Source organism: Ornithorhynchus anatinus, chromosome 3, assembly GCF_004115215.2.
Source record: "Ornithorhynchus anatinus isolate Pmale09 chromosome 3, mOrnAna1.pri.v4, whole genome shotgun sequence".
Taxonomy (NCBI): Eukaryota; Metazoa; Chordata; class Mammalia; order Monotremata; family Ornithorhynchidae; genus Ornithorhynchus; species Ornithorhynchus anatinus.
In genome coordinates, this window is record NC_041730.1 from 103,310,808 (window position 1) to 103,335,006 (window position 24,199).

At 43.7% G+C, this 24,199-nt stretch overlaps 1 protein-coding gene across 3 annotated transcripts in view; it reads left to right on the top strand.

Moving 5' to 3' along the window:
• Positions 1-24,199, top strand: part of MYPN (myopalladin) — a 131,264-nt gene that overhangs the window by 72,772 nt on the left and 34,293 nt on the right. For all 3 annotated transcript variants that reach the window (XM_029061428.2, XM_029061430.2, XM_029061429.2), the window contains exons 7-12: positions 284-355; positions 5,939-6,080; positions 7,096-7,119; positions 14,149-14,265; positions 16,712-17,084; positions 23,506-24,105. In XM_029061428.2, coding sequence (XP_028917261.1) covers positions 284-355; positions 5,939-6,080; positions 7,096-7,119; positions 14,149-14,265; positions 16,712-17,084; positions 23,506-24,105 — 1,328 coding nt within the window. The remainder of the gene's footprint in view (positions 1-283; positions 356-5,938; positions 6,081-7,095; positions 7,120-14,148; positions 14,266-16,711; positions 17,085-23,505; positions 24,106-24,199) is intronic.

Genomic DNA, 24,199 nt, shown 5'->3' on the forward strand with positions numbered 1-24,199 from the left:
TAAGAATCTTGGAAGTTCTCATCAATAACTTGGCACTGGATTTAATAGAAATCATCTAGAGGCCTTCAGGCGGATCAATGTTTTAATTCCAGGAAGTTTTGTAAGTTATCCTGGAAAAGAAGGCCATTCCAAAAGTGAGATCCTACAGGGCACATTCAGAGTCTGGGGTGGAGGGAAGGACTTGAATGTTATGTTTCAGGGCATTGTGATGTCTTATGCTTCAATTAGGAGTGTTTCATTACCTCACTGCTGTACCCCCTTCTTTTTTCTTTTTGATTTGCAGTGTCAGAGTCCCACCAACTATTTGCAAGGATTGGATGGAAAGCCTATCATAGCAGCTCCAGTGTTTACAAAGGTAATCAAAATCTAACTCCTTTTTGATGTTCCGGGACACAAATTCCATAGATAGATGTGCTTGCGGGATACCACCATTTAAAAAGGGCCCTACCTAACGGAAGACAACCTTATCAGAAATTAATTCTCTCAAATGACTGGGCCTTGGTAATTACAGTAACAATTAGGATCCTGATTTCCACCAGTGGCTTCTGGGGCTGTAAGCAGATGCTTGATCCAGTGACACATCACTCTTTCTACGCACTGGATTGTACCCCTAAATCTCCAGCTTGATTCTGTGATAGAGTGCAGTATGTGACTGGATCTAGCTTCTCAGGCTGTGGCAGCTCAGGGAGACAGGGTGAAAGGAAATCCGGATGCTTGAGGCCTAGAAAAACTGCCACTGTAGAAGCCGTTTTCATTTTACTCTCTGATTTTGGTTGTCGTGATCCCAGATTGAAACATTAAAAGCAATCATGCCAAAAGAGTCCTTCGAGACCTCTCAAAGCCATGCTACCAGAGAACTGTAAACTTGGCATGGACAGGGAAATGTGTCTGCTGATTCTATGGTATTGTACTCTCCCAAGTGCTTAGTACAGAGAAGCAGCATGGCCTAGTGGATAGAGCATAGTCCTGGGAGTCAGAAGGTCATGGGTTCGAATCCTGACTCCGCTACTTGTCTTCAGTGTGACCTTGGGCAAGTCACTTCACTTCTCTGGGCCTCAGTTCCCTTATCTGTAAAATGAGGATGAAGACTGTGAGCCCCACGTGGGACAACCTGATGACCTTGTATCTACACCAGCGATTAGAACATTGCTTGGCACATAGTAAGTGTTTAACAAATACCATAATTATTATTATCATTATTACAGTGCCCTGCACATAGTAAGTGCTCAATAGTGGCAAGAGCCTGGGCTTGAGAGTCAGAGGTCATGGGTTCAAATCCCAGTTCAGCCGCTTGCCAGCTGTGTGACTTTGGGCACTTCTCTGTGCCTCAATTACCTAATCTGTAAAATGGGGATGAAGACTGTGAGCCCCACGTGGGACAACCTCATTACCTTGTATCCCCCCCAGCGCTTAGAACAGTGCTTTGCACATAGTAAGCACTTAACAAATGCCATTGTTATTATTATTATCACTATCACAGTGAGATGGGGACGATGGATATGAAAAGAGGCATCTCCCCAACAATCGCTCATTTTTCAAGTAGAGTCAGCTTGATTCTTGAATGTTTGGGACCCAGAATGACCTGGGTTCTAATCCTGGCTCTGCCACTTGTCTGTTGTGTGACCTTGCGCAAGTCACTTCACTTCTCTATGCTTCAGTTACTTCATCTGTAAAATGGGGATTAAGACTGTGAGTCCCACGTGGGAAGGGACGGTGTCCAACCTGATTTGCTTGTTTCCACCCCAGAACTTAGTACAGTGCCTGGAACATAGTAAGCACTTAACAAATATCACAATTATTATTGTTATTCAAACCAACCTGTCTTTGAACCTTGAGGTAATTTATTTTTGACAGCAGGTAGTTTCCTATGATTGCCAGAAAAGACTGTGGAAACCTTGTTAGAGAATGCTTCTGGGACATTGTATATTGTATACACTCACACACACAAAAAACCCAAATACCAATTAATTAATTAATATTGAGTGTTTACTGTGTGCAGTGCATGCTACTAAGAGCATGGGAGAGAAAAATAAAATAGGGTTTTAGACACATTCTCTGCCCAAAAGTTTGGTGATGTGTGAAAAGACATCAGAAAAATGTTCACTGTATTTTTTTTTTAAGGTTCAGAAGAGAGAGGAGAGAGGCAGTGTATTAAGCTGAATGAAACATTAGGACTCTGCCAGTGACTCCTTCAACTTACCTCTTAACCTGGGCCTTAGTTCCAGGGGGCTAAAACCTGGCAGAACTTTGATATTTGGTGGGAAGGAAAGATGTAATATAAAAACATAGTATTAGTGTATATACAAACTCTGGGAGATTATTCTTTAGAAGAAAGCATGGACTGAGGGTTTTTAGCACTCAATACCTGAAAAAGTAACTGGAGGCCTTCTCCAGATCAAGCCTAGGAAGGAGGAAGGGTGAGAGGGAAGAAGGGGGAGAGGGGTGATTTTGTGTGTGTATGTGTATTTGTGTGCATGCAGCATGCTTTTGGCCCCTTAAATGGGATCAGGATTGCTCTTGCCTGGACACTAGGATAGGCCGTGGCTCAGATTCCACAGGGGCTTAGCAGCAGCAGCACACAACATTAGTTTCCATCAGTGAGGGCATCGCTGAGGTCATAACCACTGCCAAAGTCATTAGCCACAAATTTCTCTGAGTCAGAGCCCCTGGTGGCAGCTGTCATGTGTCGCTGAGCCATGATAACAGACTAATTTGTACAATTTTATACTCTCTCCTATTAATGTCCTTGACTGATACCTAGATTTCACAACCTCTCTCACTCCACAACAATAATCCTTTGCAATAATCATAAACAACCGTAAGTTGATTATAGTAACATTAGCCCAAATACACCAAACCTCTTTATAGGCATGTTCTCATTTAGCCTCCCAGAGCTGTTGGGAGGCTGGCGGGCACAGGTAATAATATCCGCATCATTTTAGAAAGAATCATGTCCAAGAGTGCTGAGATTGGAAACAGAAAAAATTTCTCTGCTCTCCCCACCAAAGCTCTGAAAGTAACTCTAGGTGGAGAGGGCGCTGCCTTATTTAACAAAGCACCCTCTGCTCCTCTATATATTACTGTGCTAAACACCCTTCATCTTCTCATAAGGGAAGAAAAAAATTGTTATTGCACGTCATGCATATGAGGAGAGGCAGCTGATCAAATTAGAACCTTACCCCAGTGCCATTCCCACTCTAACCGCAGCTGCTTTGGCAACTCTTCAAGGCTCCAGCATCGCTGGCTCCAGCTGCTTCAGCAGTAATTTGAAGAGTGCAGGGGTGGAGGGGGCAGGGGAAGTGGGGGATGGGGGATGGAGGGAGGAGAGCCCATCTACTACTTATATAACAGCAGAAGCATGAAGCCCTGAGCCAGCTGGGCTGTGAGCCTGACCTAAGGTTCTTGTGACTTCATGGAACCTTCCTCCTCTGAAGGGCTTTTCTGCCCCATTCCCCCTGATTCTCTCCTCCCTCCTCTCACCCAACCCCAACTTTTTCCCCATTTTCCCCAACTTTCCCTCCCTTAAAAATGTGGCATTAAAAGATTTATGTGCGTACGCACAACACACACACAACACACACATCCTTCTGTGTCCCCACCCACAAATTCACAGCTGCTGAAGGGTGGGCTATCCTGCCACCCGCCTCTACCTTCCTCACAGGAAGCCTTAGGGATGAGAGAGTGCTTTGAGCTACAGGATACAGAAAATGACTCTAAACAAACATGAGATATGAGAACTTAAATGGTTAAAAAAACCAAACAAGAACATATTTCTCAGTTTCTTCCCTATTTTGCAAAAGAAGGCTCTTATCTTAAAAAGTGTCCAATATTCTGGTCTAATAAAACCACTGAAAATAATGGTAATAAGAGGAATTTGGGTTTTTTAAATGTATTTTTGTATCTAGTACCAGGCTCGTGATTATTTTATGGTCATACAAAAACTTTGATATGCTGAGAATATGATTGATAATCAGATGTGATTTGAAGACTGAGAGAGTGGAAGATGACAGGGAAGTGTGAGATAGCAGAAGAGCAATTTATTTTCTAGCAGCAGAGGAGGAACAAGCGGCTATTCTCTAGATGCCCTATTGTTCTCTAATAAAATAATTGAATTATCAGAGTCCAGTTCATTTGATATCAATCTCTCAGTAGCATTTATGGAGCACTTATTGTGTACATAACACTCTATTAAGCACTTGAGAGAATAGATTTGAGATACTAAGTACATCCCTGCCCTTAAGAAGTTTAAAATCTGTCCTGTTCCTTACATTTTGAGTTAATGATGCTATGTTGTAGGATTCATTCGAACATTCAGTCTTATTGAGTGCTTACTGTATGCAGAGCACTGTACTAAGCCCTCGGAGGAGTACAATGCAACAATAAATAGACACATTCCCTGCCCATAACGAGCTTACAGTCTAGAGGAGGGAAGACAGACATCAGTACAAATAAATAAATTACAGAGATGTACAAAGTGCTGTGGTTCTGGGAGGGGGGAAGAATGATGCAGGGTCAGGGTGATGCAGAAGGGAGTGAGAGATGAGGAAAGTTGGGGCTTAGTCTGGGAATGCCTCTTGGAGGAGATATGCCTTCAATAATGCTTTGAAAGCGGGGAGACTAATTGTCTATCAGATTTGAGGAAAGAGGGTGTTCTAGGCCAGAGGCAGGAGTCGGTGACAAGATAGACAAGATTGGGGCACAGTGAGAAGGTTAGCACTAGAGGAGCAATGTGTGTAAGCTGGGGTGTAGAAGGAGAGAAGTGAGGTGAGGTAGGAGGGGGAAAGATGGTGGAGTCCTTTAAAGCCAATGGTGAGGAGTTTTTGTTTGGTGCCGAGGTGGATGGGCAACCACTGGAGTTTTTTGAGAAGTGGGGTGACAGGTCCTGAATGTTTCTGTAGAAAAATGATCCAACCAGCAGAGTGAAATATGGACTGGAGCAGGAAGAGACAGGAGGCTGGGAAGTCAGAAAGAAGGCTGATATGGTAATCCAGGCAGGATAGGATGAGTGATAGTATTAAGGATGCTCAAGTCACAGATTCGCTGCTCATTTGAATTACTTCCTACAAACTCCCCAAGAGCTTAATAGTGGCAGGAGAAAAGCTGCAGGAAGGAATGAGACTTTTTTATGAATGTGCAGGCTCAAGATCCATCAGCAACCCCCAATCTAGGCTCCTACTACTAGATTTCCACACAAAAAGACCCCGATTCCTCCTTTCCCCTCCACAGTTTGAGTGGGGAGGGAATGTGACATGGGGGAAAGCTTACAGGTTGGACTGGAGATGGGAGAATCCCAAGTTGGGTCACCAACATTAATGGAGATAGTCATATTTTGGGGGGTTGTCATATTTTGGGAGATAGTCATATTTTGGGGGGTTGTTTCACCACCCAACAGGCATCAGGGCCGTTTAGGGTCCTACTCTTGGCCAGGATGGAGGGACCGAATTCTACTGTGACCGATTCCAGGCCCAGGATTGGCTGGAGGGTCCCCACTGTTAGGTTCTGGGAGACAGGAGCAGAGCTTCCCTCTGTCCCCTGGCTCCTGCAAGATACCCTTTATAGATACATACATTTGATATTATAAAACTTGAAGTTTCTCATCTGGGAAGCCAAGGGCCCAGTCATCCTCCTTAGAACAGATACCAGAGAAATCAACAAAATGAAATGTTGTGCCCCATGAGTGACATCTCTCACTTTAGCAACCAAGTGAAGAAAACAAGGAATAAGATCCTTCAGGAAAAGAGAGCTCTATTAAGGCCAAACTAACTTTGTTTTCAAAGGAAATCAGAGAGATGAGAGCCTCTTGAGCCTGCTATACCCACTGAACAATCCAAGATTGATCTGACAGTGGGTGGGAGGAAGAAACTTCAAAATCAAGCTGAGCACTGGAATCAGGAAAATGTACTGTTTTATGTTCTTACGATATTATTTCCCACTACAGATGCTGCAAAATCTATCAGCCTCTGAAGGGCAGCTGGTTGTCTTTGAATGTCGAGTGAAAGGAGCCCCATCCCCAAAGGTGGAGTGGTACAGGGAAGGGACGCTGATAGAAGATTCTCCTGATTTTCGAATATTACAGAAAAGTAAGCTGACTTAGTGGAGTACTTTTCATATGCTAAGTTTTATACTGCCACATTTTAGAGATATAACTGTGCTGAAATATTACTGTTTTCATAAATCTAAAATCTGGAGCATTTTGGCCGGTACAGAAGAAAGCTGACTGTACAAAATAACTGGAATTGAGACTACAGGAAAGATTACATAACCAAACAAAAATGGATCTGGCTTGGATATCCAGACAGGAACAAACTTTGATATGCCTCGTTACTCAGACTTTCATTCAGATTCAGCTATCCAAAATAGCCTTGGTCTGTATAATAGTTTGGTTTGGTTTGGATAATCAGGTTTCTTTTGTGCTCTCTCCCAACCAGACCAAGATGTTCCTTGATATTTAGACTTCATCATTCCCCAAAGCATTTTAAAACTCCTATTTGTTTTGGCCTGAACTAGATGCCACGGAAAGCAAATGAAATAGAAAAGATTCCCTCCCTCTTGAAGCCTAAAGTGTAAGCACAAACAACAATGCCCAAGAAAGACCTGTTAGAGATAAACAAGCATAAGTACAATAAAGGACAATCTTTCATTCATTCTTTCATTCATTCATTCATGAATTTCATTCATTCATTCATTCAATAGTATTTATTGAGCGCTTACTATGTGCAGAGCACTGTACTAAGCGCTTGGAATGTACAAATTGGTAATAGATAGAGACAGTCCCTGCCCTTTGATGGGCTTACAGTCTAATCGGGGGAATCTTAATGAGCAGAAACATTAAATACACCTTTCCAGCCTCCCTTTCTAATTCAGTGCTCTGTACATAGTAGTCACTCACAAAAACTGAGTAAATGAGTAACTGGTAAGTAATATATAAGTAATATCTATAGTACTTCTAAAAGTAGCAAACTGAGTGTGAGGTTCCAAAGGAAGTTTTAGGGTAAAGACCCAGCATGTCAGTTAAATACATTAATGCAACCCAGCATGTCAGTTAAATAAATTAATGCAGCTTGCTAATTTTACTGTTTTGTCATTTTCTTTTAGAACCTCGGTCCATGGCTGAGCCAGGTAAGAGGCTTTTTGCAGTTTAATTTCTTCATATGGGACAATGGACATTGTGCTTTACTCATAGAAAACAATTAGAAGAACATTGGCATTAAGAATAAAATTAATTGTAGTAGCAGAAGTAGCATTTACTCAGTCCCCACTGGATGGAAAACCCTGTATTAAGTATTTGGGAAGTACAGTCCAGAGGAATAATCGGTCAGTCATATTTATTGAGCACCTACTGTGTCCAAAGCACTTTATTAAGCTCTTGGGAGAGTACAATGTAACAGAGTTAGCATACACATTCCCTGCCCACAGTGAGCTTGGAGTCTAGAGAAATAATGCCTTTCCTGTACACAAAGAGCTTACACTCTGATGGGAGAGGAAGGCATGAAGCATTTATAGAGAAAACAAAATGAAAAATTGAATGTACAACTGAATGAACATGTGTACATAAATTCTCAGGATGGATATAAACAAGTACATAAGTGCTACAGAGATTATCGGGAAAGGTATGTTGGAGGAGAAGGGATTTAAATATGGAGACCACTATAGTCTGTCAGATTTGGGGAGGGAGGGAGTTCCAAGCCAGAAAAAAGGTGAGTGAGGGGATACAAGCAGGAGAATCAAGAGCGAGGTACAGCTGGAAGGTTGGCTTGGGAGAAATGAAGAGAGTGATTTGGAGCCAATCCAGGTCTCTGCTGCTCCTCTGTTTTCCTTCTGGAAGCTACCTATTTAAAACTGGATTTTCCAGCATCACATGTGACAGAGGGTGAGCAAGGAAAGGGAGGTGTTGTGAAACTCAAATCATTAGTATGGCTTTATGTAAAGCTCTGGCTGAAGAAGAAGGCCATGAGCGCTTAACAAATGCCATACAAATGCATTTAAAAAGGAGGTGGATGAAATAAATGGCTAAAATCATAGTTTTAAATTATTTTAGGATTTCACTGATCCACACTGCTTACCCTTCAACACCAATAACTGAAATTTGCTGTATTTTATTTTAGCCCCAGATGCTGCTTCCATCAGCTTTTAAATTGCAGGAGCTCAGTATTTTGGAAAAGATACAAGAGTCAATTTTCTGTTGTGGGTAGGGATTGTGCCTACTAACTCAATTGTATTCTCCCAAGTTTTCAGTTCAGGGCTCTGCACAGAGTAAATTCTCAATAAATACTGCTGATTGATTGACTTACAGACTGAGAAGATGAGAAGGCAGTGCCCCCTCAGTGAGCCAGTGTGTTTAAAACAACTCATTATGCTCCTCTGGTCCAAAAATGTGACAGGAAAGGACTTCTCACTATCCTAGCTCCTTCCCCTCTCTATAGTATTCCTACATTCCAGTTCCTTTCCAGACTCTACCCCTTTGTCCTCCCTGAAATTTCCATACCACAAATGCTGTTCTCTTCATGTAGCCAGTTATTCATTTATAGACCTCCACTGTGATTGCAATTGTCTCCCTTAAAGAAAGGCCCACATTAGATCCTGTTTGATTTGGCAGCTGCACTCAACAGGTTGGCTAATTGAGGAAGGCAGAACCACACTCTTGGCCACTTCAGGCCTCCCCGCCTCACTCTGCTGAGTGAAATCAGAGCACGCCCATCCTCGGGAGCCCCCGTTACAGTGGTGAGGTTTGCCAACATCAGAGGCTTACAATTTTGGCCCCTTATGTCATGTTCCCCTCAAAGCCATGGAGCACCACTCTCTATCTCCATTTCATCACTCCATTATCACAGCCTCACAGTTCTTGTAGCCCAGTGATATTTCTACCAATTCCTCCACCTTAGAATAGAATTCCTCCTCTGCCCAGTAAGATCTTTTTGAGTCATACTGGTCATGTTTTCCCATCCAGTGTCCAAATACACTGTCAGTCTGTCAGCATGTGTGTTTTCAGTGTCCATGGGATACATAATATAACACTAGGATTTGGGTGTGCATAGTAAATATTAGACATGGTCCCTGCCCTCAATAATAATAATTATTTGCTAAGTGCTTACTATATGCCAAGCACTGTTCTAAGCACTGGAGAGGTACAAAGTGATGACCTTGGACACAGTCCCTGTCCCGCATGAGACTCACAGTCTAGGTAGGAGGCAGTAGTATTTAATCTCCACTTTATAGATGAGGAAAGTGAGGCAGAGAGAAGTTAAGTGACTTGCCCAAGATCACACAATAGGTAAAAAGGGGAGCTGGGATTAGAACCCAGGTCCCCTGACTCCCAGACCCATGCTCTTTCCACTAGGCCATGCTGTTTCTTGGCTCTTAAGGACCTTAATATCTAGTAAGAGGTAAAGTCCCCAAACTTCTGGCACTCTCAAATAATTTAGCTGTCACCCAACTCCGAGATGTCAAATCTCCCATGCTACTTTTCTCTTAGGGACATCTGTTTTCAATGTCCAGTCTTCCGGGGAAGGACTACAGAGAGTAGCGGGTCTATACTGTCCTGCTAATGGCTTAAATGTCTCTCCCATACAATGACAAATACACTTGTACTAAGCAACTGGAAGAGAAGAGTAGAGTGCAGTAGTGGTAAAGGACACTGTCTCTGTGCTTCCAGAACTTAGGATCTAATGGGACACACACAAAATCATTTAAGCAGGAGGGAAAATCCAACCATCAGTATCAATCAGTGGTATTTATTGAGCACTTTCTGAATGCAGAGCATTGTACTAAGTGCTTGGGAGAGTACAATACAAATATAATACAATACAATGCACGGGTCAAAACAAGATAATGGAAAGAGATAAGTGAATAAATAGGTGTTTAAATAGAAAAGTACATAAATTGCTGTGTACCTAAGTACTGAGGTGACTACTGGGAGAAAAGACCTAGAGAACTGCTTTCAGATAATAATGGTGATACTGACAAGGAGGATTGTCACTAGAAGTCACCGGGACAATTTTCCAGTAGTCTGTTGAAGGTAAACTATGTTCTGTCCTCTTCTAGAGAAGCAGTGTGGCTTGGTGGCAGGACCCCTGGGCTTGGGAGTCAGAGGTCATGGGTTCTAATCCCAGCTCCGCCACTTATCAGCTGTGTGACTTTGGGCAAGTCACTTATCTACATCTCTGCCCCTGTCCTCTCCCCCTCCCTTCAGGCTCGCATCTCCTCCTGCCTCCGGGATGTCTCCACCTGGATGTCGGCCCACCACCTAAAACTCAACATGCGCATGACTGAGCTCCTCATCTTCCCTCCCAAACCCGGTCCTCTCCCACACTTCCCTATCACCGTGGATGGCACGACCATCCTTCCCGTCTCTCAGGCCCGCAATCTCGGTGTCATCTTTGACTTGTCTCTCTCGTTCACCCCACACATCTGATCCATTACCGAGACCTGCTGGTCTCACCTCTACAATATCGCCAAGATCCGCCCTTTCCTCTCCACCCAAACGGCTACCTTACTGCTACGGGCTCTCGTTATATCCCGGCTAGACTACTGTGTCAGCCTTCTCTCTGATCTCCCTTCCTCCTCTCTCGCCCCGCTCCAGTCTATTCTTCACTCTGTTGCCCGGCTCATCTTCCTGCAGAAACGTTCTGGGCGTGTCACTCCCCTTCTTAAACAACTCCAGTGGTTGCCTATCAACCTCCGCACCAAACAAAAACTTCTCACTCTAGGCTTCAAGGCTCTACATCACCTTGCCCCTTCCTACCTTTCCTCCCTTCTCTCTTTCTACTGCCCACCCCGCACGCTCCGCTCCCCTGCCGCCCACCTCCTCACCATCCCTCGGTCTCGCCTATCCCGCCGTCGATCCCTGGGCCACGTCCTCCCGCGGCCCTGGAATGCCCTCCCTCCTCACCTCCACCAGGCTAATTCTCTTCCCCTCTTCAAAACCCTACTTAAAACTCACCTCCTCCAAGAGGCCTTACCAGACTGAGCTCCCCTTCTCCCTCTACTCCCTCTACCACCCCCCCTTCACCTCTCCGCAGCTTAACCCTCTTTTCCCCTCATCTCCCTCTGCTCCTCCCCCTCTCCCTTCCCATCCCCTCAGCACCGTACTCATCTGCTCAACTGTATATATTTATATTACCCTATTTATTTTGTTAATGAAATGTACATCGCCTTGATTCTATTTAGTTGCCATTGTTTTTATGAGATGTTCTTCCCCTTGACTCTATTTATTGCCATTGTTCTTGTCTGTCCGTCTCCCCCGATTAAAGACTGTAAGCCCGTCAAACGGCAGGCAACTGTCTCTATCTGTTGCCGACTTGTTCATTCCAAGCGCTTAGTACAGTGCTCTGCACATCGTAAGCGCTCAATAAATACTATTGAATGAATGAATGAATGAATTCTCTGTGCCTCAGTGACCTCATCTGTACAATGGGGATTAAGACTGTGAGCCCCACGTGGGACAACCTCCCTGGTATTTATCCCAGCACTTAGAACAGTGCTTTGCACATAGTAAGCGCTTAGCAAATGCTATCATTCCAGAAAAGGTCCTGTCCCTTGCCTCTTCCCACAACGATGTCACCCAGATCACCTCCAAGAAGGCCTGGCAGCTCCATTCTGGGGTCTAACATCCTAGGAATGTGCCTGGCCTGCTACTTGGAAGTAGCCCAACTCTGCTGGCATCTAATCCCTCTGGTGTATTTACTGGGCCCAAGTATCCTTATCCTATGTAGTTTAGGAGAACTGCCTTAAAGTAGCAAATGGAGAATTCGCTGAGAAAGAGGAACTAGGTCTCAGTTATTTATTTACTTGTTTTTTTCAACCACGCCACATACTCTACCAAGAAGTAGCATTTGTTCCCTTTTAAACAGTCAGAAAACCAAGGCATGGAGAACTAAACAATTTTTATTATTTTTCCACTGCCAATGCTTTCCCTGATGCCCCTTTGTGAAAACGTGCCTTGGGGCTTCTCCACAGTTATTCAGAGAGTTGATGAAAGAGTTAGGATTAGAAATCATCCCTCCCTCCTACCCACAGTCATTATTAGAGGTTAGTGAGCCTTTGCCACAGCACTGATTGCACACATAGAAACCCCAGCATAATTTTTAGTACCAAGGTAAACACCAGATCTTGCTCACTCCCTCTCCCCTCTTTGCCCAAATCGTCTATACCTTCCTGGAGTTTCCCAGTCTTCCTGTCTCCGGAACTGATTTTTAATTATCACTGCTTGGTTGGATGAGGGCATAGTCACTGAGGAGAGGAGACTGATGAGTGAGAAGGGCCTATCGCCCTGCCTCAAATGTCCATCTTCTCCCCTCCTCGCCCCAGGAACAGGGGTGTACTTTTTTTATGGTATTTCTTAAGCACTTACTATGAGCCAAGCACTGTACTAAGCCTACAAAGTACAAGTTAATCAGTTTGAACACAGTCCCTGTCCCAGGGCTCACAGTCTTGATCCCCATTTTACAGATGAGGTTACTAAGGCCCAGAGAAGTTAAGTAACTTGCTCTAGGTCACGTAGGAGACATGTTGCAGAGCTGGAATTAGAACCCAGGTCCTTCTGACTCCCAGGCCTGTGCTCTATCCATTAGGCCACCCTTATATTCCCCACATGTCTTGACTTGAGTGGTATCCCATAGCAGCACAAATCCTCCCATGGTACGGGGCCCAGGTCCAATCTGATGGGCACAGGGCTGCCAATTGTCACCCTCAGTGTGTGGGGACTTAGAACAGTGGAGGAGTTTAAAAACTCTAATACTGGTGGTCTAGTGGAAAGAGCACAGGACTGGAAATCTGAAAACCTGGCTCTTGGTTCTTAACCTGTGTGTCTTTGGGCAAGTCACTTAACCTCTCTGTGCCTCACTTTCTTCATCTATTCCTCATCTCCCTTAGACTGTGAACCCCACCTGGGACAGAGGCTGTACCTGACCTAATTGTATCTACTCCAGATTTTAGCACAACACTTGGCCCATAGGGAGCCCTTAACAAATGCCTTGATGATAATGATGTGGAAGTTCCATTTCTTAAACCTCCTTCCTCCTTCTTCTTACTGTACCTTTACCTTTCACCCAGGACAAAGCTGGTCAGGTATTCATTCCATAGAACCCACAGTGGCTGATTGAACAGGGGCCTCCTGACCAGTGCACTGAACCAGTCAGATATGGGAGGATTGTTCCTCATTCCCAAGGTCATTTTTTTTAATGGTGTTCGTTAAGCACTTTTGTGGTGCCATGCCCTGTACTAAGCTTTGGGGTAAATGCAAGCAATTCAAATTGGACACAGTCCATGTCCCACAGAGGGCTCACAATCTGAATCCCCATTTTACAGATGAGATAACTGAGGCAGAGAGGAGTTAAGTGACTTGTCCAAGGTCACACAGCAGACAAGTGGCGGAGCCGGGATTAGAACCCAGGTCCTTCTGATTCCCAGTTTCTTGCTAAATCCACTAGGCAATGTTACTTCACTAACTTCTTGATTTCCCAGCCTCCTGTTATGTTTCTGAGGTTTCAGTTTACCAGTTAGCCAATTACCAATTAACTGTGTCTGACCTGATTATCTTTTATCTGTCTACCCCAGCGCTTAGTATAGTGCTTGGCGTATTCATTCATTCATTCAGTCATATTTATTGAGTACTTACTGTGTGCAGAGCACTGTACTAAACACTTGGAATGTACAATTCGGCAACAGATAGAGACAATCACTGCCCAACAACAGGCTCACAGTCTAAAAGGGGAAGACAGACAACAAAACAAAACAAGTATTCAGGCATGAATACTATCAAGATAAATAAAATCATAGGTATATACATATCATTAATAAAATGATAAGTGCTTAGTAAATACAAGTGTGATTATTACCCATTCTTGTTCATCATACAGGCTTAATTCATTAAACCATAGGCTCTGGGACTGAAAATAATGCTGAGGGTCATCCCAATCTCCAAGGAAAGACCAAGAGTCAAAACTCTATCCAGAAACAAGAAGCCATACATATAATACATATAATATGTACATATAATTTTGAAGGCCTCCAAGATTTCCTTCAGTCACTCATTCTAGTGTGCAACAACACCATAACAATTGGAGTCTGGCAGCTTTGCAAGTCACTGAATGTATGAACATTGGCAGATGGTGTTCAATTGATAAATATTTCATTTTGCTTGTTTTGTAGAGGAAATTTGCACTTTGGTCATTGCGGAGGTGTTTTCAGAAGACTCGGGGAGTTTCACCTGCACTGCAAGCAATAAATATGGTACTGTGTCAAGCATTGCACAGCTGGCAGTGAGAGGTGAGAACTTATTCCAAGTTTCCTTATTTCAGAAAGTCAGGTCTTGTTGCTGCTTTTCTATCTTGAATGTATTAAATTACCCCTCTCTCTCCTTCTTAGGCATCAAATCTCCGGGGGAGATTTATTTTTTATTTATTTCCTTTACTGGGGTCCTTACTTTATTGTAACTGGAATCACAAACCAAATGAAATGAATGTAACATGTTTTTTGTTGTTGTTTTTTGCCAAGGCATCCTCACACTGTGGGCTCAGATTGAATTTCTTGTCTCTTTTATTTCCAAGATTTTCTGTGTGACTAGGCTCTCCATTTGTATATATACTGGACATAATTTCCCAGATCCATGGTCTATTATCTCACTTTGTCAACACTGACTCACACTGCCTTGCCTTCTATAGGACTAATTTTCTAGGAATCTCAGAACTTTTTGAGATTATACAGTACATCCATTCCTTTCCCCAATATAATCACTCATTCTTGACATACTTCAGCGGAGCTATATTGGTAAAATGTAATTTAAATAGATGCTATCGGCATTTCAAGAGAGAAGGGATAAGCATTAAAATGTTTGCTTAAAGGGTATCAGTAAAAAACCAGACCTAGTTTTTAGGTAAAGGCACTGGCTTCGCCTCTTCTTTGCAAATTGTTTTCAAAATTCATTTTGACCTCTGAATTTCTATTCAATTCTCTAAATTGGCACTGAATTAACCTACCCATGTGTATTAATGCCAAGCTTTTCCCCACCAAGCCATCTTCACTTCCATATCCAGCTCTTCATATCCCAAGGTCAGTTTCAAACTGGAATTTGGCCGCTCCAGACGGGTCATGGACCATTTAGGAAAGAGAGAAAAAAGGGACATCATGGAAGTAGTTTGGTGTTGGCAAATGGCAGATTATATGAACAAGGGTTGAGTTGTCCCCTTGGGCCTTTCTGTTGTACCTTCCTGCCCTCCCAGTCATCACAGCCAGTCATTGGGCAGGGATTGTCTCTGTTGCCAAATTGTATATTCCAGAAGCTTAGTACAGTGCTCTGCACATAGTAAGCACTCAATAAATACTATTGAATGAATGAATGCTGCAATTGAGGGAGGGAGAGAGAAACAGCAAAGCCCCCAACATGTATTTGTGCCTAGTGCTAGCAAGGCCAGCAGTGGATTTTTTTTTTCCCTTTTGTGGGGTATGTAGGTAGGGGATGAGGAACATGACTGGGATGGGGGAGGGGAGTCAGAGGGATCCTTGGGAAGAGTCACTAGTTGGACTGGTTTGAGAATCTTACCCAGGGCAAAATGATCACAGCAGTAGTTTTTCCATAAAGTCCCCTGAATACAGAAACTCCTTACCACTGGCTTTAAAGCAGTCACTCAATCAATTGCATTTACTGAACACTTATTGTGTGCAGGGTACTGTACCAAATACTTGGGAGAATACAATATAACAGAGATGGTAGACATGTTCCCTGCCTACAACAACTTACAGTCTAAAGCATTGAATCACTTTGCCCCCTCCCATTGTACCTTGCTGATTTCCTACTGCAACCCATCTCACTCACATTGCTCCTCTAATCCCAACCTACTCACTGTACCTCGATCTCATCTATCTCACCATCAGCCCCTCGCCTACATTCTGCCTCTGGCCTGGAACTTCCTCCCACTTTGTATCTGACGGACCATCACTCGGCCCATCTTCAAAGCCTTATTAAAATTAGAACTCCTCCAAAAGTCCTCCCAGACTAGGTCCTCATTTCCTCTTCTGCTCCTTTCTGCCTAGCCCTTGCACTTGGATTTTTACCATTTCTTCACCCCATCTTCAACCCCATAGCACTTATCCATAATTCATTTATGTATGGAAATGTCTGTCTGGGCACATGTGGGTCAGGATTTTATTGTCATTTCTGCCCTGTACCCAGAGAGCTCTCATTAGGCACAAAGGGAAGATGCACGTTAAGAGAATCTGGTCCATTAATTTTCATCCCACAGTGAGGTTCCTGGCTTCAGGTTTGAGGTTTGCTATACATTACTCAGTGTCTGTGATACTTCTAAGAGGATGGGTGTTTTTCTCTAGCCAAAGAAATCAGGAATTCTCTCTGGTTGATGTGTTGTTCGTTTTGGGCAGGGAATGTGTCTGCTAATTCATTCATTCATTCAATAGTATTTATTGAGCACTTACTATGTGCAGAGCACTGTACTAAGCGCTTGGAAAGTACAAATCGGTAACAGAGACAGTCCCCGCCCTTCGACGGGCTTACAGTCTAATGGGGGGAGACAGACAGACAAAAACAATAGCAATAAATATTCTGTTATAGTGTACTCTCCCAGTGTTCTGCACATAGTAAGTGCTCAATAAATATGATTGATTGATTGGTAATTTCACAGCATGAACCAATTACATCTAGTGATACCAGGCATGGTGGATGAGACAAACAGCCCAAGTCTCTTGCTTTTTCTTTCAGGGCCTGAGGACCAGAGCAATAATGTGACCCACCATACAGGTAGCTCCAACAGCAACTCAGCCCTGGCTGAGCCCCAGCCATCTCAACTCAACCCAGTAGCCCTTCCAGTGGAACAACCCCCCAAGCCCAAGCTGGAAGGAGTTCTGGTGAACCACAACGAGCCAAGGTCTAGTTCCCGGATTGGCCTCCGAGTGCACTTTAATCTTCCTGAAGATGACAAAGGCAGTGAAGCATCCTCTGAGGGCACAGCAGGAACTGCGAATCAGATCAGATCTGACTTTTTCCAGGATCGGATCAATGGACAGGCTGCCAAGATGCCTGAGCCTTCTTCACCCATCAAAGAGCCCCCTCCAGTACTGGCTAAGCCAAAACTGTGAGTAGAGAGCCAAATGTTTTGGTGAGTCTTTCCTACAGGTGGAAGAGAGCAGAGAAATGATCTTATTCAGCACTTTGTCTCCCACTGGACTGCATCGGAAGTATTCCATACCCTCCCCAGATAATCCCTTCTCCTGCCTTAAACAACCCTTACAGATAGGATCATCAGTGGTATTTATTGAGCACTTAGTGGGTACAGAACACTGTACTAAGTGCTGGGGAGAGTACAACAGAATCGGGGGACATTTTCCCTGCTTACAACAAGCTTCCAGTGTCTTAGAGAGGGAGGCAGATGTGACATGAACCACTGAGTAAGGCTGGGCTGTGGTGAATATAGTTTCAGGGCTAAAATAGAGGATGTGTTTGTGATCCTGTCTGATCACTTGATGTTGTGAACTATGGCACATAGGTGATGCTGACAGAATTCCCCAAGGAGTCAGAGGTGGCACTTGTGAATCCATACCTCAAAATCATTTAGAAGGTTGGACATTACCACAACTCTATACCTTCAGTTGGGTCTAAAGTTTGATGCCACTCTGACTCTTTCCATAGAATACGTGGCCTTAGTTTGTTTCCCTTCTTCCTTGTCTCTCATTCTATCATTGGACAGTGTCCTGCCTAGATAATGAGTTTCGCCATTTTGATTAAGAGGATATAGGCAGGTGGCTTTGGAAAATATTAATTAAAAATTTAAACTCTCACTTCATCTCTATCAGACTTGTTTAGGATGATTTCCTAATTTACCTCTTCCTGCAGTTCCAGGATTAATGCCTTCTTCTTTGCAATTTCTTTTTGGGCTGATTGAAGAAGCACCGAATAGCTTTTTAGAAGCCTCTGTTAGTTTGTTCAACTGCTCTGTGACATGGGGTAGATCTTCACACATCGTCTCCCTCTCTCAAATACCCTCCTTCTCTCTCTTCAGTCCCTCCTACTGTAGATAAAGGCCATTTTCTCCAATGCTGCCCCACTGAAAATTAAGAACAGCTGACCACCATTTATTCCTCATATAGTCGAAGATAAATACATCTTGCAACCTACTTTTCCCTAGACTAAATGAGTCCAAATTTGGCCTCCACATATTCTCGAAAGTCCTGGGTCACTTCACAAAAATCAATTACAATTGGCCTTTTTCCACTTGGTCTTAAGCAAAGCAGTTAAGTGCCACCTAGTATTTGGAATAATGAATTTAGGGAGTGGGTCTTAACATTATTGAAAGTGGACAGCTATCAAAGGAGGTTGCCTTTGGAGACTTTGGACATTTGAACCTAAAACTTGGTGTCAGGCCCCCAGAGTCTTGATGTTGAATAGCTGAGTAGTCCAAAGTTGTCAAAATAAACCTACTGTTTTTTTCTTTTTCTCCATTTCCCTCCCTGGGAGCAAAAAAGTTTGATCACTCTTCAAGTTATGTTGGTATTTGTTGGTATTTGTTAAGCGCTTACTATGTGCCGAGCACTGTTCTAAGCGCTGGGGTAGACATAGGGGAATCAGGTTGTCCCACGTGGGGCTCACAGTCTTAATCCCCATTTTACAGATGAGGGAACTGAGGCACAGAGAAGTTAAGTGACTTGCCCACAGTCACACAGCCGACAAGTGGCAGAGCTGGGATTCGAACTCATGAGCCCTGACTCCAAAGCCCGTGCTCTTTCCACTGAGCCACGCTGCTTCTCTAAAGTTGTACAAAGGGCAGTCCTGAGGAAGTGTGAGAACTAATGGCTGTCCAAGAAAATTGAATTTAGATCTAGTTTCCTTTAGGGGAAGAAAGAGGGATAAAGAGACAAACTTAGGGAGAGAGGAGACCTGGTGAATAGGCTTGAAAGAAAAGGTAGGTCACCTGTGCTGTTTCTGCTTACTTCCACTCACCCCTAGTCATACCTTGGGAAGAACCACCAGGCCTAAGATGTGGAGAGAAAGATTCAATACCTCTTGGTTTGCCATCAAGCTCTGTATTTCCATGTGGTAATTGGGTGGCCTAGTGGAAAGAACACAAAACTGGGAATCAGAAGACTTGTAATTAAGTAGTAGCTCTGCCCCTGGCCTGCTCTGTGACCTTGAGCAGGTCACTTAACCCCTCTGGGCCTGTTCTCCCTGCCTCTTTGCAGCTTGTGAGCCTTGTGAGGGCCAGAGACAGTGGCCAATCTGATTATCTACCCTGAAGCTTAGAAGAGTGCTTGGCATATAATAAGCATTTAATAAATACCATAAATTAATGGTAGGCTACAGAACCAATTGAAAGCTCAGCTAGACCCTGAACAGTGTAACTAAGGCCTGGGGCTCTCCCCAGGGAGGGTGTAATGAACCCATACTAGTGGACCCCAGCTGCAGGCGAAGTGAGCCGCTCTCAGAGGTGAGTAGACCTGGTTAAAGTAGCCCTGGTTGATTACCAAAAAAGCTGGCTTTTAACTTTCCAAAAGGAAGAGTGATTCCCTTTATAAAACCAATATGAATCTTGGGGAGCCAAGCTAAAGCAGGTATTTAAATTGACGTTGTAATCCATCTTATTTTGTGTTTGGTACATCTCAATTTCTCTTAGTCTCTGCCTGTTTCTCTATTGGTCTCTTTCTCCACCTCCCTCTCAGTATCTATCTTCTCTGCTGTCTCTGGTAGTAATGATATTTATCAAGCACCTACTATATGTAAGCACTTGGGAAAATACAGTAGAAGTCCAAGACTTGTTCTTTGCCTACAAGAAGCTCATGTGTGTGTCAGTGGCAGCACAGACAGTCTCTGACATCCATATTTGAGAAACACTGCTCTAGAATATGGAGTGTTATACTGAGCAGCAGGAATTAAAGTGCCTCTTGAAATTTAACAAGGACAAAAAGAATCCAGAAGAACAGAACCATTTATCACCAAATGATGGCCTAGCCCCTATTTGTCATCTCGGTTTCTCTCTCAAATGAGATAGCTTATTTCCCATATGCTACCTATTCTATTTCCATAACTGGTTCAATCTATCAGCAATAGCATGTCAACAATACAAACAAGGCCTAAAGATATTCTTCCACAGAAGCTTTCTTTATGGCATGACAATTACTGAATGGGATCTGCTGAGGCCTCCCTGCCTGCTAAAATAATGAAAACCATTAACAATTCAAAGGTTATATATTCTTCTACTTCAGGAAGCAGCAGTGCCATCAGCTTCAAAACTAATTGCAAGAGCTTTCCTAGGGTAAATTTCCCAACCAAATTTGGCATGTCTTGACATTTGCAAAACCCACAATTAGGCTGTGATGAAGAGGAATTAAAATCAGACTTCTGAATCTTCTTTAGATGCCTACCTCTCCACATCCTTCTGAAACAGTGGAAATGGAAAACTCCCACTCCAAGCAACTTATATTTAATTCTTTGTTTATTGACTCCTATAATGCTCCACAGCTACTTCAGTAGAAATCTTTTGACTTTGGTTTATTACATTGTAAACCCAAAGCTATCTCTTTGGTGATAGTTGTGGTATTCGTTAAGCACTTAGTATGTGCCAAGCATTGAACTAATGGTATTTGTTAAGTGCTTACTATGTGCCAGGCACTGTACTAAGCGCTGGGGTGGACACAAGCAAATCGGGTGTACACAGTCCCTGTCCCACGTGGGGCTCACAGTCTCAATCCCCATTTTACAGATGAGGTCACTGAGGCCCGGAGAAGTGAAGTGACTTGCCCAAGGCCACATAGCAGACAAGTTGTGGAGCCTAGGATTAGAACCCATGACCTTCTGACTCCCAGCCCCTTGCTCTATCTACTAAGCCAGGCTGCTTCTCAGCGAATAGAGACTCTAAGCTTGCCGTGGGCAGGGAATGTGTCTGTTTATTGTTATACTATACTCCCCCAAGAGCTTAGTACAGTGCTCTGCACAGAGTAAGCACTTAATAAATACGATTGAATGAATCAATCAATCAATAATCATTCTACCAATGATATTTAGTGAGTACTTACTGTGTGCAGAACACGGTCCTAAGCTCTAGATTCAAAATAACCAGGTTGGAGACACCCTTGTCCTACATGGTACTCACAGCCCCTGGGGAAGGGAGAAAAATTCCCCATTTTACACATGAGGAAATTGAAGCACAGAGAAGTTAAGTGACTTGCCCAAGGTCACAGAAGCCAAGTGATAGAGCCAAGAATAGAACCCAGATCCCTGACTCCTAGGTGATTTAGGTGATGATGATTTAGTGGGTAAACTGGTTCTTTGGGTAAGGAAGGGAGAGGCTTCTTGGACTCCTAGAATAAGAAAACAGAATGTTTGAAGACTCTTTGTGTTGAATATCAAAGTCTTACAGATAGGTTCAAAACATTTTCACCCACCTGTAAACACTCCTTCTACCCTTCCTACATCTGCAATATTATAGCCATGATGCAGCTGATGGCCAGATGTAATCAGTACCCTGGAGAAGTAACTAGCAGTGATAATGTGGGTCATATTTTCTGAGGTTTTAGTTTCACTGACGTCTTTCAGGCTCAACCTACTTGCTTTCAAATCCTAGGACTGTGGGCTTGTGTTAATATGCGTGGCTGTCATGTGCAGGAGTATGGGACGGGGATGCTTTTGCATAAAGGACATTCATTTGGATTACAGATGTGCCTGGGTGCCCCTATCTGACCTCCTTTCCCCCAGTTGAGGGGTTGATTTATGACCTGTTAATGACCCACGCTCCTCTGATTGGTTCCTTCAGACAGGATCTGATTTGCTTGAATCATCTGCCAGTGATATGCAGCAAGGAAACCATGGGGCTTGTAAAATATTGTGACCCTAACAAGCGTCACTGTGGCCTTCCTGTTGGAAAAAGACTTCTTTAAATACCTCCTGGCACGATTGAAACAGACTACCTCGTTTTTATGTCACTGCTCCTGCAAGGCAACAAGTAGCATCTATTCAAGTAGTGCTTTTAAAAGGGACTCTCCAGGAAACAGAATGAGGACCCCTCTGTTGGTATTGTCACTGAGCTACTTTATTTTGGGGTTATCATTGCACCCTGATAGTTGCTTGCTCTGATTTACTGACCAAGTAGGCTGTGTCAGGCAGAAAAGTTTGTTAATCAAAGGCTTTTATTGATTTGGATTACTTATGATCATATCGAGACCTTGACTTTCCTGCTTCCTTAAAAGCAAAATAGTTGTGAATAAGCCATCCAAGATAAACCCCCCAGTTGCCAAGCATTTTGACAAGACCAGGAGAGCCAAGCCAAGAGCTGCTTTACCCAAATAGGATTCAAAATTCTTCTGTGACATGGTGTTTGGAAGTTGTCATGGACTATTCTATTTAACTCTATTTATAACTCCAAGTAATGATCTCAGTATCCAAGATATTAGCCGTCAGAGAAGTTTGTGCCAGACTCTTAAAGGATTTGGGGCTCTAGTAAAATGAGCCAAACTCAAATAGTCAAGATCAGGGCTCCAACATATGATGCAATAAAAAAGACCGTGAATACTTTGGATCTGGGCAGAGCATTTAAGAATGAAAGTCATGGACCTAACAAATTGTCTGGAAATGTAACAGTATCTCCAAGGGCTTTTCCAAGGTCTGGGTGGACAGGAGATCCAGAAGTTCTCATTAGCTCCTAACTGCCCCAGTCTTCAAAATTGTCAATTGGTGGTGTTCATCTTGATTTTCTTCTGACTTGAGGGTCTCTTGCTACCCATCTTTCCTCAGAGGAATTCACCAAACGGGACTATGCAGACATTTCCAAACCTAAAATCCCCTAAATTGGGAAAATTCCAAACTTTCCAGCTAACATTCATGTTCACAATTTGGGCCCATGAGAAAACAGGAGGAGTTGGGTACCCTGTATTCGATCCAACTGACTTTCAAATAATGAGGGAAGTAGCATGGCCTAGTGTAATGAGTGTGGACCTGGGAGTCAGAGGACCTGGGTTCTAATCCAGGTTTTGCCACTGCTGTGTGACCCTAGACAAGTCACTTAACTTCTCTCTTCCCTCATCTGCAGAATGGGGATTCACTACCTGTTCTCCCTCCTACTTGGACTCTGAGCTCCATGTAGAACCTCATTATCTTGTATTTATCCCAGTGCTTAATACAGTGCTTGGTACATAGTAAGTGCTTAACAAATACAATTATCATTATTATTGTTAATGATTAGGTTTACAATGCTGAGGATTTCATGTCTGCAAAATTCTTGATTATTTCCCACAACAGCTCTAGGAAACAGGCTATTATTGTGTGCCTACCTAGAAAACAGGAAACTGAGGCACATAGAAGTCTTCCTTTGGCCACCCAGCATGCCTAGTGAAGGATTTATAATTTCACCCCTTGAGAAACTTGTCAGTTGGATGAGGTATTGGGTCTGTCTACGGGTCCTGGTTTATGAATCCCCGTGTGCTCCACTGTAAATTGTCTGATGACAAATGGACTGAAACTCTCAGTAACACATTTCTCCCTCCTCTCTTCCCTCCTTGTTTTATATATAGTGATTCCAGTCAGTTACAACAGCTCCACAACCAAGTCCTACTGGAACAGCAGCAGCTCCAGCACCCATCTCCCTCCTCTCCAAAGGAAGTTCCTTTTAACATGAGTGTACTGAACTCCACTTCCCCCCCAACACCTCAACCAGTGTCAGTAACCATCAGACCGATCAAGTCTTCGCCGTCACAGATATTCAGCTATGCCCGGCCTAAACAGTTCTTCCCATCTCAGAACACCACATCGAGTGCTGAGCCTCCATCTGGTTCTCCGGGTTTTACATTCAGCAGTACACTCCAAGCGACCCAGAGGACAATGAGCAAGGAAAATCTCTTGGGTTCCCACTCCTCGGTGTCAGTCAGACACCCAGGAGGGTTTTCCAGCCTAGGGGATCCACCTCTCCCTGGTCCAGCGGAATTGGCACGGCCTCCACTCACACTTCCCGTCTCCAGCGGGAACAACTTTCAGCCCCGCAGCTTGTCTCCATCTCCTGTCTCTCCTACCGGCCGGATCCAGAATCCCGTGGCCTTCCTCAGTGCTGTTCTTCCTTCTCTCCCAACCATCCCACCCACCAATGCCATGGGCCTTCCCAGGAGTGCACCGTCTGTGTAAGTGGGACAGGCCATTATGGGGATTTCTGGGGGATCTTGCTCAGAGGTGGGTTGGAGTTGAGTCAAGAACTGCTCACAACCATGGTTCTCT